Source organism: Ictalurus furcatus, chromosome 3 (genome assembly GCF_023375685.1).
Source record: "Ictalurus furcatus strain D&B chromosome 3, Billie_1.0, whole genome shotgun sequence".
In the NCBI taxonomy this organism is placed as follows: domain Eukaryota; kingdom Metazoa; phylum Chordata; class Actinopteri; order Siluriformes; family Ictaluridae; genus Ictalurus; species Ictalurus furcatus.
Genome location: NC_071257.1, coordinates 3,470,646 through 3,485,174, shown reverse-complemented (window position 1 = coordinate 3,485,174; position 14,529 = coordinate 3,470,646). Strand labels below are relative to the sequence as shown.

The window sequence follows — 14,529 nt, the reverse complement described above, 5'->3', positions numbered from 1 at the left end:
TAGTCCGACATTACGCTCGTAAACCGAGAGTCCAGTAGACCATGACTAGTGGATTGTGCGCTTTACTCCAGGCCCGAATCACAAATGGAACCGATTTTAGATCAGTAGGTGGCATTTCAAAAATTTCGAAACGGTTTTCGCTTGCGGCATTTTTGTTATTTTACCATGTGAAAGAAGAGCCGGGACCACAGTATTTTATTTCCAAAACGTTTGGATTTTGATTCTTGTTCCATCATTTATTTAGACAAAGAAAACAATTGTGCTTTGTGTGCTTCTCTCGCCACAGATACGAGCAGCCAAAATGTGACGGCAACGCGAGGGCACATCCCAACAAACCGAAAGATCTTTACAGGAGCAGACATCTTCAGGGTAAGCGCACGTGTGTTTTTAAATCTCCAGCGGCCGCATCGGCGTAGCAACGGTGGCGCTAATACAAAACGTTTGCGCTAAACTCCTCTTCCAGTCGCCCGTTCCGTTACATTTCCGATACGAGTACGTAAGTGCGCTTGAGACCGTCATGCTGTGTGAGGTAACGCAAATCGGAAAAACAAAAACACAACAGCAGAACCAAACAAAACCAGTTAAATCATCAAATTCGGAAACATGACAACAAAAACAAAAACACAACAGCAAAACAAAACAAAACAAAAAACCAATGAAATCATCAAATTCGGAATAAAACATGGTCTCAAAACCAGGAACCCAACAGCAAATCTGAAAACATACAGTAACAGCAAACACACAAACCAAAACAACAACAACAACAACAACAGCAAAAATGCAAAAGCCCATTTGGAAACATGACAGCAAAATCAAAAACACAACTTAAACAAAAACACGAGCAAAATCGACTTTATTTTCCAGCTTTGTTGTGTTTTTGGTTTTGTTGTTGTCTTTTTCTGTTTTTGTCATGGTTTTTGTTTTTCTGTTGTCTTTTTGATTTGTTGTCTTATTCAGTTTTGCGGTTGTCTTTTTTTTTTTTTTTTTTTTTGCTGTTGCAGTTTGGTTTGTTAATGTGTTTTGCACTTACGCACCACTGTACTGTCTCAACGCAAGCTCATGCCTATGTGGGTATGCGGGTTCCTGAGAGGGAGCGTGTGTGTGTGTGTGTGTGTGCGTGTGTGTGTGTGTGCTCAGCCTTTATTGCAGATCCTGGTGCGATGCCTCCAGTGTGGTTAGTTTTGACAAATTTGTTGAATTTATATCAACCCTGTTGAAAAGAAAAAGTACCAGGATGGTTATCACCTCATTACCCACAGCCATCCAGGTGTGTCTGTCTGTGCGCTTGTGTTTTCTGCCTGCGAACGTGTCTTTCCAGCGCTGTAAAGTTCCACCGACTGTCCAGCGGGCAGGTAAAGGTAGATTTACAGTTGAATCGTGGCGAGAGAGAAAAAAAGATTAGAGATTAGATCATGTTGAGGGAGGGCAAGGACGGGTGGATAGATATGTATTCGGGATGAAAAGGATGGAAGGAATGCACGAGATGGGTGGAGAGAAGAGAGGAAGAAAGGGAATGACCACAGGAAAATAACATAAAACAGACAGCTAATTTATCCGCGTCTGACTTTGATTAAGAACATCACAGAAGGGGTTTTTTTCTTTCTTTCTTTCTTTCTTTCTTTCTTTTTTTTTCCTCTTTAAACAAATGCAAAGTGAAATGTTCACGCCATCACACAAATTCCCTCAATTGCACACACAATCCAACTGGCATTTAACATTTCCCAGACGCTAATGGGATTAACTATACCATGGTATATCCAACGGGATGAGGAAAAACAGGCTTTTGAAACATGGTGAAGTGTGTGTGTGTGTGTGTGAATAATTATAACCACATACATGTGCTTTTACTATGACATTTCAAGTGCTTTAAGAGGTTGAAGGCGAAAGGGCATAACCGCGTAATCGTGCTTATCCTCACTTTTCGAAGGGGTGATTAAAATGCCTTTCGTCCTAAACTTCAATTTTCACAAATTGTCAATTAAAGAACAATAAAACAAAGATATATTCAGAATTCCTTTACGCCTTCTAGAGACAAACTTCTTATTGGAAATGTGTTTCCTTGGCCTCGGGTTTCCCTTCTGCGTGCTGTTTGGCTAACGTAATACTGTACGCTTTTTCAAACATGCCATTAATGCGGAGTGTTAATGAACAGAGCTCTGTCTGTTTTCAGGGTGTGTGTGTGTGTGTGTGTGTGCGTGTGTAAGTTTACTCAGCCATTTCTCTTGCCAGCAGCTTGTCCACAGGTGCCGTGCGAGAGCAGATCTAATGGTCATGGTTGGTTGATTACGGGGCATGAAGGTCTCCGTACGTCTAGCAGAATCCCTAGCCCACAAGTTTTGTGGCGAGAAACTTGTCCATAGCCAATTTCCTCTTTCCTATGTCCTAGGGCCAGTGGTTAGTGAAAGTGAAAGCCAGTATGTCTGCCGAAGCGTTCATCATACATAAAGACATTCCTACACACACACATATCTAGACACCCCCCCACCCCACCGCCCTCCACCCCCTGATTCAGACAGCATCCTGCCTGATTTGCCTGGAGCGCCTGTTTCGCTGTGATGGTTATAAATGTGCTTCTCACAGCCCAGCAGTGTGTGTATTACTGAAGGAATGGTGATGAGAGCTTTACGGGGTGAAGAGGGAAAACGGGGGCAGTCGTGTTGAAAGCACATCTGCGGTGAGAGGAGGTTTATTTGCTCGCTGCCATCCCTGGAGAGAGAAAGAGCAGACCTGGGGAAGGAGGCTTGGCATTCGCTTCTGACTGCTGGCACGGCCTCGCTCCAGTCGTGTTAATGAAATAACACACACACACACACACACACACACACACACACACACACTCGCACACACTCTACGTGTATATACCGTATGTACTCATCATCTGCACTAGACAGGTCGAGCGCCGCGTCTACAATAACCTGTGAGGGAGGAAAACTAACAAACGCCTCTATTATGCTAAGATAAATAGCCAAATTAGAAATATATTAAATAGCAGTCATGCACAGTAAAATTTCCTATTTCCTGATCTAATGTCGTGTTTCTAAATCTTAGTCGTGGACTACCCTATTTCTAACTAATTAGCCAGAAACAAGAGGTAGCGGAGAGAACACACTAAAATATACGCGGGGCACGGGTTACTCCAGAACCAGGATCGAGAAATGCCGACTTGAGTAGACGCACCTGGGATGATGCTAGTCGCGCCACTTCATTTTTTATTTGTGCATCGTAAACGCTAGGACTCGTCTAGGACGATAAGGTGCAAGAAAAGAGAATGGAATGGTTTCATTATGCACAAGAAATATAACAAATATAAAAAGGTGTGCTGTTGTGATGGGGTGTTGTTTTATTCCAACGATCACAATGTTTTGTAGTTTTTATCCGTTTATAGTGACACTTAGGGGGGCATGGTGGCTTAGAGGTTAACACGTTTGCCACGTACGTCCAGTGTTGGGGGATTCGAATCCTGCCTCCACCCTGTGTGCGCAGAGCTTGCATGTTCTTCCCCGTGCTTCAGGGGTTTCCTCCCCCAGTCCAGAGACACGTGCTGTAGACTGATTGGCATTTCCAAATTGTCCAGGGTGTGTGTATGTGATTGTGCCCTGCGATAGGTTGTTCCCTGGGATAGGCTCCCAGGCTATCCTGCGACCCTGCACATCTTATGATTGTTTCATGCCTTTAGATCTGTTGTTGTTAGGTTCGAGTATATGAGATCAGAGTTATTCAACCCCAGAACTGCCAAGCTACAGGGACACTGTTGGGCTCTTGAGAAAGGCTCTTAACCCTCTCTGCTCCAGGGGCGCCGTATCACGGTTGACCCCGCGCTCTGACCCCGCGCTCTGACCCCAACTTCCTGGTATATACGAAGAAAAGAATTTCACTGTGCTGTAATGTATATGTGACGAATAAAGGCTTCTTCTTCTAACCCCGTGCCTAGAAGCGTAACTTCTCTGGCACATTGTTCGTTGTTGGCCAATGCTTCAATTTGGTTTGATTTGCACACATCATTTCCCACAGTACATAAAAGAATTTTTTTTTTTTTTTTTTTTTACCAACATGGCAGTTTGGATGGGATATATTTCCTGGGGTTATTTCTACACCGTGATCTTTCCTGACTCTTGTACAAATTACAGACATGACGGACTTGGATGGATTTGGACGGGGCTGAACTCCCAGAGATACTCCAGTAATAACGATACTTTGCCATGTAAAACAAATCCAGTCCCAAATACGGCTTTCGGAAGTTCATTCTTGGAAGGGCTTATATTATATTATGAGATATACGTTGTTTGAGTCGTCTACGTTGTTTAACACGTCTACAGGGTGTCCCAAACGTCTTCCAAAATTTTTCATACTTAGTTTATATAATATATATTTTTCCGATAGCCTTAATGCCTTTGAAACTGACTGTACTGTAGATAATGTATATCACTTCTGATGCTTATCAACACGGTAATATCGATCTTGCTAAATGAGCTAACTACGCGCTGCAATAAAAGCAGTCGTTCTATTAATACCACGTATATATGTATACATATAAACCCTGTAAATTTAGTCAATTCAAAGACTGCAGACTAACAGGAGGATTAATGAACATTTCGTGACAGATCAGAGCTTTGATATGCTGCTTTTAGAATGAAAAAAAAAAACCCCAACACTTTCTATTGAAAATTTATGAGCCAAGGCTCGCGGTTGCCAGTACTATAAATCCCTAGTGATTTGAGAGATGGTTTTCATGGTGTGGGAGTGACTTGATGTTTTTCAAAGGGGAGAAAGAAGAATGCAGCTCCGACTCCCACGTGAACAGGTGGGCGAGATCTTATATTGGAACTTGGCCCATAAAAGCCAACTAAAACCCAAACTCGAGCCCTATAAAGCCTCGCAGCATCTCTCAAACAGCAGACAAACATGTGCGGCCCGCACTCCCCTGGTTTCTTAAGCCATATTTTAAGCCTTCTCCGTATCTCGGGGTTGTGTGTTTACTGCAGACTCGGCTTCACACACCTGTTGGAGAGGTCTGTACCATGCAATTATCTCTGTGGCGTAAGAGAATCTGTAGCCGTGGGGACTAGTCATAAACACTCCAGCCTTCACTCCTCACCTCCACACACCGTCTGCGAAGGCCGTGCTGAAATGGGAGATAGTGATGGATGTGTAGGCGGACGTAGAATAGGACGAAAGAGGGTGGTTGTGAGGGGGGGGGGGGGAGGAAAAGCCTGAGGAGGAATCCACCTCTCTACACGCCCTCCTCAAAGCACCTTAGGCTTACTGAAATGATACAGCCTTCCACTATATTACGATAATTAGGATCGTTGAACTTGATGTGTCTTCACCCTGTGGTTGTATATGGATGCCGTTTTCCTAAAGTGTCCAGAAATAATGTTAGACGTGGTCGATAACCTTGCATCAAATCTTTATGAGAAAAGGCCGTAAAGACAAGCCTTCCCACGTAGTATTCTATATTTGAAGCTTGTCTGGGAAATCACGTGGAACGTCATTGCTACAAATCTGCATTATTACTCGAAAAAATATTTTTTTAAAATAAGGACTCATTAAGACTCAGTAATACCTAGCTAGCAAAAAAAGCGATTCCATCGAAGAATGAGAAAGGGTTTCTGAAGAAGTCTGCGATTGGTCGATTTTTAACATTTTTGCCGGTGTCACAGAGAACTAAATAAATTTTTTAAAATTCCAGCTGGCGGTATGTTGCTGTAATATTGCAGTTTCACAGGGTCCCTAGTCCAAAGTCTTCTTGTTTCCTCTCACGTCCCAAAAACAAACCAGTAGATGGACCTATGGCTCTGTATGGAATTTAAAATGTTGGTTCCTCTATGAGGCGCACGGTGGCTTAGTGGTTAGCACGATTGCCTCACACCTCCAGGGTCGGGGTTTGCATGTTCTCCCCGTGCTGCGGGGGTTTCCTCCGGGTACTCCGGTTTCCTCCCCAGTCCAAAGACATGCATGGTAGGCTGAATGGTGTGTCCAAAGTGTCCGTAGTGTATGAATGGGTGTGTGAATGTGTATGTGATTGTGCCCTGCGATGGATTGGCACACTGTCCAGGGTGTACCCCACCTTGTGCACCATGCTCCCTGGGATAGGCTCCAGGTTCCCCGTGACCTTGAAAGAAGGATAAGCGGTATAGAAGATGGATGGGTGGATGGTTCCTCTATGGTGTTGCTCTAAATAACCTTTTCCGTTACATTTATTTGCAAGAGTGACGGGGCCAAGCCTGATCAATTATATAAAGCTTCTTTGCCTTGACCTTGTGGGTAAAACTTTAACTGTTCACCCCTTCTATGGTACCATCAATAGAACTTCTTTAGTAAATTTAGTCTGTGCCTGGGAATGTAAATGTTGTGTACCGTAGAGTAAAGCTTTAAAGGTACATTAGCAGTCATAAAGGCCCAATTATACCTTATAGGTGTACTATATTTAAATTTGTAGGTAAACAATACATACTAAAGGTACAAAAGATGTACTCTTGATGGTACCCCGCCAGCAACAAGGAAACTTACAGTTTAGTACCTTTATTTCCTATCAGAGATGTTTCCAAGTTGTTGTTTTTTTTCTCAGAACATGGCTGCGTCTGTGTTTGAATCAGCCGAATGCATGATTTTCCCAGACACGCTACGCTGTTGTTACCTGTACCTATAAAATCCTCAGCATGATTGACACTTCTTCTCTTCCTCTCTTATGATGGGCTGGTCTGGCCTTTATGGCAGCCTCTAAACCTTTCCTCTTTGGTTGTGTTCCGTCGCTGTTAAAGCTGTACGACGTCTGTTATTTTTACACCCCTCACACACAGTTTATTGGGCTGCCTAAAGTACCCTTGATCTGTCTACGACTACCATGACGTGGAGGAGTTTGTACACTTTCTCCTTTATATATAATCGCGTCACTCATCCGCGTTATCCTTGACAAAGCGTACACTCGTATGTTTTTGCTTTTCAGGCTGCCCCGGTAGCAAGAAAACCGAATTTCTGACGAGCGTTTTGGACGCGCTGTCTACGGACATGGTGCACGCAGTTACTGATCCAGCTGCTGCCGGAAGGTAAGCAAACACCTGTATATTTGACGGGGAAGGGTCTGTATGCGAAGCACTTAACGTGATATAGTGCTGAGCTTTTTAAAATGCGGTTACGCAAATCAAGGACACCTGGGTAGGATATTATGATATCGTTTTATCACTGCACTGCAATACTGGGTCTTGGCTTGAATGGTACCTTAAGAAATCCATACACTCTTCGATAAAAAAAAACAATATTCCAGGACTCTTTGGATAGGTAATGGTTTTGCAATTGGGTAATACGTGTAGCCCTCACCAAAAACGCTCATTTGTATAGGGTTTTTTTATGGGTTGCCACAAAAGGACAAACTAAAGAGCGCTTTAATGGGATACTAGTAAGAAGCCAGACTCAAACTGTTCCAATATTGGCACTGGACAAAAACTAATCATCATCTGCTCTTCGTACAGAATGCCGGAACCAGACCCTAACCACACTCTGGAAGAGCGGGTTGTGCACTGGTACTTCAGTCAGCTGGACAAGAACTTGAGCGGTGACATCGGCAAAAAGGAGATCAAGCCTTTCAGACGCTTGCTGCGTAAGAAATCCAAACCAAAGAAGTGCGTGAAGAAGTTTGTGGAGTACTGCGACATCAGTAACGACAAGGCCCTCTCACTACAGGAGCTGATAGGCTGCCTTGGGGTCACGAAGGAAGAAGGTAGGCAGGCACACGAAGAGGGAAACACTAAGACGCTCATCATATCGGTTTTCCTAGTGAATCTGGCAGATATGACAGATTACTAAGTGTTTGGTTCCACCAAATAAATGTGTAATTACACATAATTATAGATTTTCTCAGGATTGTTTGTCGAGCTAATGGTTGTAAAACATTCTCATTGCCTTCTCCTCAGGGGCCAAAACAAGCGAAGGCACAACCTCCAGTAAACTAGTGAGTAACTGACTGTTTCTGTTTCTGTTCCATGCTCACTACTGCATGTTTTCCTACGTCTTTATTAGGCAACCTTGCAACTTATAACGCACAGCTGTCAGAGAAAGCAGACACTGATAGTTTGTGAGAAAAGAAAAGAGAAAAAAAAAAAGAATACTAATGAAATGAAAACATATCCTCCCAATGAAAGCAGTTTATCTGATCACTGCCTCTTCTCAGATCCTACTGGGATTATTAACTTACTTTAGTTTCTAATGTGTGTGTAAACCACTCTATTAAAACATCTATAGAAGAAGCGTTACTAATATTAATATCTTTTAAGTGCCTAAGTAGAGTGAAGAAAATCTTTTTTTTTTGCTTAACCACTTAAACTCCAAGGAGCTATCGGCAGGTCCAGACATACATTCACACTTGTAACTAATACCCTGTGTGTATATATATGGTTGAACATTACTATACTTTATATTTTAGCATATGGACAGCGCAAATAATCGTTTTCGTACTTGAATAGCAAAAAAAACACCTTATTCAAGTTCGAAAATATTTCAAAAGTAGTACTTTATGCAGATTTGAAACTGCAAATTTGAAAGGATTTGTAAGGATGCAAGTCACTGAGTTACAGTTAGCTCAAGGCTATGAGCCGTAGCCGTCTTTACGACCTCGTCTGTATGAAATCCAATAAAACCCAACACCTTTTGTGTGAAATAGAGTATTTTATTTTAAACATCCTACTTCAGGATCATATAAAAACGCCATAGCGCATAGCTAACTCGTAAATCTTTATTTTCCCCGAAAGCGCTCATAAAGTTCAGAAAATGTCTATAGATTATTTACAACTTCGTTATGTTTCTTGTAAACGCTTTATTAAGGGACGTAACGTGTTAAACTTCTCGTTTCCTTTCTCTTTCCAGAACACGGTGAAAAAGCAAGGCTGAGATTTCTGCCCCTTTTCCCGCTGCAATCCTGCCCCCAACAAACGGCGATGGACCCCCATAGTATTTGCACTTTGTACTTTAAAAAAAAAAAGAAAAAAAGATGTAAATTCACTTTGTAGAAAGAAGGTATTTAAACAGACTGCTGAACATGTGAATGATGTTAGTTAGCTTTTTTTATATATATATATATATATATATATATTAATGTCCTTACAAAAAAAATGTTAATACTTTAACACATACAATGTATGTGTCCTTTGTGAGTCTGCATTTCTGAGTTTGTATGAATTGTATTACATGTTGCTTTTTTTTTTTCTTACTCATGTCCTGTTGATGTGTTTCTTGTTGAAATGTTTCTTGTTTTGTATATGACACCAGATTTACACATAGCTGGTGAAAGAAAATAATACGTTAGACACTGCGGTTGCGTACTGGCGTTTTTTTTTTTGTTTGTTTGTTTGTTTTTGGTTTTTTAACCTATGTATCAAGCCTAAGACAGGCTTTGTCCTGATTAGAAATAAAGATCTTATATACTTTTTATGTTTTATATCGATACACTGTATATATCGAGTTGTCTGTGAAATGTTTTGTTTTTTTGCTCGTAATAAAGACTCTCTCCTAACTAAACCAACCAACAGTGTGTTATCATGATAATACCCATATAAAGACACTTGACACATCATTTTCAGGTCACTGCTTGGAAGACCAGGTCAAGGATCGAAGGTCAGGTGTCTCCAAGGGACATGTAGAGACCTGCGGTTTGTTTGAGAATATACTCATTGTTATAGCTGTAAACTTAATCGCTCAACCTGGTAATGCATTAGAGATGTCTTGATGATTCATATCAACCATTACCGAGTGCTTTAAGAGTTTGTCTGTGTTACTGCTTCTTGAGAGCGGATATGTTTCCAACTTAAAAGGTAAAATGAAAACTAATTCCTGTTAGTAGATCCTTTATTTAACGGAGGTCAGACATTAAAAGGACGGGCAACTGATACCTTGTGGCTAAAAGTCGTTCAATATGGTGCCATGTGATACAGAAACTCAGTTATATATATAGCGTTTGGTGAAATTTCTGACTAGAGCACCACTAGCACTTCAATCTTAAGGCTATATTCTTTCCTATGACAATCTTAAGTGGAAATTTAGTTTTGTAGAACGTGAAGTGTTCTGAGCCCATTTGACGGGATAGTCCTGAATACACTTTAATATAACAACTATTTATTTTAAATTACAAAGTTTGAGTAAAATTTTTGTTATATTTAAGTGTATTTGGTGCACGGTGGCTTAGTGGTTAGCGCTTTCACCTCACACCTCCAGGGTCAGGGGTTCGATTCCCACCGTGGTCCTGCGTGTGCGGAGTTTGCGTGTTCTCCCCGTACTGCGGGGGTTTCCTCCGGGTACTCCAGTTTCCTCCTCCAGTCCAAAGACATGCATGGTAGGCTGATTGGCCTGTCCAAAGTGTTCATAGTGTATGAATGGGTGTGTGAATGTGTATGTGATTGTGCCCTGCGATGGATTGGCACCCTGTCCAGGGTGTACCCCGCCTTGTGCCCCATGCTCCTTGGGATAGGCAGCAGGTTCCCCCGTGACCCTGAAGAAGGATAAGCGGTATAGAAGATGGATGGATGGGTTAAGTGTAATTGGCTGAAAGAAATTGATTTATCAACTTTAAAATTTTGAGGTAATTAGTTTCCTCAAATTCTTGAAGTTAAATGAACTATCCGGTTTTACAGTGTATCTGGCACTGTATGGAACTTTTTATGACTATTTTATGATGCTTCCAAAATCTAATCCCTTTGTGGTTTACCTAACACACATACGTATTATCGTGTGTCGTACTCAGATTCAGCAACTGAAGTCCAAACGTTACGTCAATAAATGACACAGAGAAAGTTCATTTCAGTGGAACTGTCATAACGGTATTGTATTTTCCTCCACCTATTATTAATATGGCAAGCTTAGTTGATGGTAGATTGTGTCTTAAACAGTTAAACAGTAAAGTCTGATCGCCACCACCTTTTCTACTGTCTGCTAATTCAATCGTATTCGTATAACAGTAGACACTGTCACAAAGCAGCGTCACAAAAATCCAGACCTAGCTTTTTAGCGTAATAGTTTATTAGCAAAATGTTTAAAATGCCGACAGTTCTTTATAAATAACACTAACTCCAAGGAACAAAAGCCGAAACCTTTTAAACGTACTTCACCAATCTGGCTATGGCCTGTAATCCTATAGCATTTTTTTTTCCCCTCTCCTTCTTCTCATCACCTTCACTCTCTTGGGAGCCTGTTGACCTGACTATGACCTCGGTCCTCATGCTTGGTGCGTTGTTGGTGATCAGCAGAAATGTCCTGGAGCGGTGAGATTAGCCAGAACTAGGCCTGGTCTTGACACCCCGCCGAACATGAAGGGGGAGATTATCCACTGATTGCTCAAAGGCCTGCCAGATTCCCCAGTGTGAACGAGAGAGAGAGAGAGAGAGAGAGAGAGAGAGAGAGAGAGATGACTCTAGGTAGTTGTATAATCATTCATGACTAGCCCAGCAACATTAATGGCACAGATATGGAGTGACAGAGGAAATCCCAATACTAGCACTTTTATTATAGCCACCAACTATTAAAAGTAACACAATTATTATCCAATTACCAACTACCTAGTACTGGAGTACTTGCATCCAGTTAGCAGAGGATATATTAAGGTCATTTTATTTCTGCTTTTATTCAATTGTAAGCCACGACCATTAAAGATAAGGGTTACAGCTTATCAGATTAAAGACCGTCAAATGTAATCAGCCACTAAAGGATGGTAGATGATTCTAGTGAGTAGTGATTCACCTCTAAGACCATTAAAGAATAAAAAGAAAATCGCATTATAGAAAGATTCACTTCTAAGACCAAAAAGATACAGTTGTGTTTCCTAAAGTGCAAGATAAGTGTATCTTCAAACTTGTTTCTATTGTAAGAGTGACAGTGTGACTGAAACAATAACCCTGTTTGATGAATATCCATCTATATGCATAGCCTAGGAGGTTGCATGTTCTCCCCATGCTTCGGGGGTTTCCTCCCCCAGTCCAAAGATATGCGTTGTAGGCTGATTGGAATATCCAAATTGTCCATAGCGTGTGAGGGTGTGTGTGATTGTGCTCTGGGATGGTTTGGCACCCCGCCCAGGGTGTCCTCCACCTTGTGCCCCGAGTTCCCTGGGAGAGGCTCGAAGCTCCCTGTGACCCCGTGTAGTATAGGCGGTATGGAAAATGGATGTATGGATGGATGCACAGCCTACAAAAGATAAAAGTGATTAAAACCACCTGGAAAAAAACTCAAGTGTATAAAAAAAAAGACGTAACATTTCATAGCCCACCCAAGGAACGATAGTTGTACCTTAAAAGCCCAGTTTATTACCGTTTTTTTTCCCCCTGAGAGATTTCAGCAGCAATGAACAATGAATCAAATGTCAATTAAATGAGTCATGATTAAGAGATTCGCTGGCAGTAGTATATGATTCATTTCTAAGCACAGGCCATTTAAAATAAAGCACAAGGATGATCATATTAGCTTAGCGTCTGCTTCGTTCGGTGAGGGTGGTCAGAAGAAAATGACAGAAATGTGATGAGTCACCAGACATGCTTATTAGCTGCCTTAAACAGCTCAAATCAGACGCAGATCCAGGAAAAGGAACAAAACACACAGTAAGCTGGTTGCTTTAAGAAACAGAACCCAAAGTCGCCTTCGGGGAAATTCCTCAATATGGTGCCCAAACAGTAATCAAGCTCAGTGGAGAACCTGACAATATGCTAAGCATTACACTAGTAATTTTGCGTGTGTGTGTGTGTGTGTGTGTGTGTGCGTGCGCACCCTTGATAACTTTACCGTGTGTTTCTTATTTATGGTCACACCTGAGCACAGATTTATGTGATCTCTGACTGTACCCATCAAACTGCAATTTACATTCTGACACAAACCTTCGGTTTACGAAACGTTCAGGGGACATGAAGCGGAATCCACCGACTTTTCTCAAAAGTCATCAGCTCTCGTGGACATGTACAGGGAGTAATGCTGAATAGAAATATTGGCATGCGATGGTTATACATCAGGCACAAGCCCTAGCCTGAATATTCAGAATGTTTAACACAGGAAGAAAGAGAATTGTCGTTTATTCATTCGTTTTCTGTAAGGACTTTGTCCTGTTAAGGGATGAGATGGATCTGGAGACTCTGGATCCTGTCAACTCTGAGCATGATGTGGGAATACATTTTACCAAGAAGAAGCCCAAATAAAGGTAGAACAAGGTAGAACATACAGACACAGGATCAAACCAGGGGCAACCCAATCTCATGCATTTAGCAAGAATTATAGCTATATACTGTAACTATATTGTGTAATGATATAGGTTACAAGGTGGGGGACATGGAACCATGGAAGTGCGAGGCATACGTGATAACCACTAAACCACTAATTGTTGTAGAATGTTCAGTTATGTTATAGCAGCTATAAACAGTCATGCCTTCCCCAGCCTCTCTCTTTTCTCTGTCTTGAAATTAATTAATTAATTAAGACAAAAAAACTTTCTCATGGTGGAAAATGTACACGCGCATCAATGCCGTTGCCACTGTTTTCAGATCTACTGTTACAGAAAATGAATCAACAACTTCTGACCAATCAGATTCAAGAATTCAGCTTCTCTCTCTCTCTCTCTCTCTCTCTCTCTCTCTCTCTCTCTCTCTCTCTCTCTCTCTTCCTCCATCCCTGTTCAAAGTCCTTGACTCCGACTTCTCAATCGGTTATGTGTGTTATTCACTATGACCATAATAAATTATTATCAGTCATAAACACTTAAGATTTGTATATTTGATCTTGGGTAAAAATTTACACCAAAACCTGAAGCGTCGTTCATCAAGAGATTTGTGGTGTTAAAAACATCTTGCCAATACACATACAGTCGACGCATACATTACCTTCTCTCTCTCTGACCCTATTACACACACACACACACACACACACACACTCTTTCTTATACACAAATATTACACAGTGATACTATTGATACCATGTTCTTTGGGCATGGTGTTTGACATTCCCTGGGCACAGGAGTGTGTGTGTGTGTGTGTGTGTGTGTGTGTGTGTGTTTAATGGGCACTAGCAGTAAGCATTCAGACCCAGCTTTGGCATGCTGCGCGGAGAAATTACTGTCAAACCCATCACCCATTTTAATGGCTGCTGGCTTGCCATGGCTCAATTTACAGCCAACTTGGGAGCAGTGCACCCTGGGTAAACATGGCCAGGAGGACAGCAGGGGCCTGGGGACTCACTGATATATTAACCCTTATGTTCTGATTGGGTCAAAAGTATTTGCATTTGCTAAAAGTGGAGCTATCCAAAAAAACAACAATTAAACATAGATCACTTTCATTGATATTTAAAAAAAAAAAAGTGTCTAGCTCTTTTGTTTTGCTAGCACTTTACAATTAGTTCCTAGTATTTAACAGGTAAACATGCAGCAATTGCAAGTGATTTCTGGTGAATACTTTTCATTTTGGATATTCAAAGACATCATGTGCATAAACCACTAGATTTGTACAGCAGTACTTATGAAGCATGAGTGAGTGATTCCACTACACTATTGCGGGGGCCATTTGTGTTCCA

General features: G+C 41.5%; 1 protein-coding gene across 2 annotated transcripts in view; it reads left to right on the top strand.

Moving 5' to 3' along the window:
• smoc2 (SPARC related modular calcium binding 2) overlaps nt 1-9,991 on the top strand; it is a 37,708-nt gene extending 27,717 nt beyond the window's left edge. For both annotated transcript variants that reach the window (XM_053620413.1, XM_053620412.1), the window contains exons 9-13: nt 287-369; nt 6,947-7,046; nt 7,470-7,717; nt 7,911-7,948; nt 8,860-9,991. In XM_053620413.1, the coding sequence (XP_053476388.1) occupies nt 287-369; nt 6,947-7,046; nt 7,470-7,717; nt 7,911-7,948; nt 8,860-8,883 (493 nt within the window). In that variant the 3' untranslated portion in view covers nt 8,884-9,991. The remainder of the gene's footprint in view (nt 1-286; nt 370-6,946; nt 7,047-7,469; nt 7,718-7,910; nt 7,949-8,859) is intronic.
• The last annotated feature ends 4,538 nt before the right edge of the window (nt 9,992-14,529 follow it).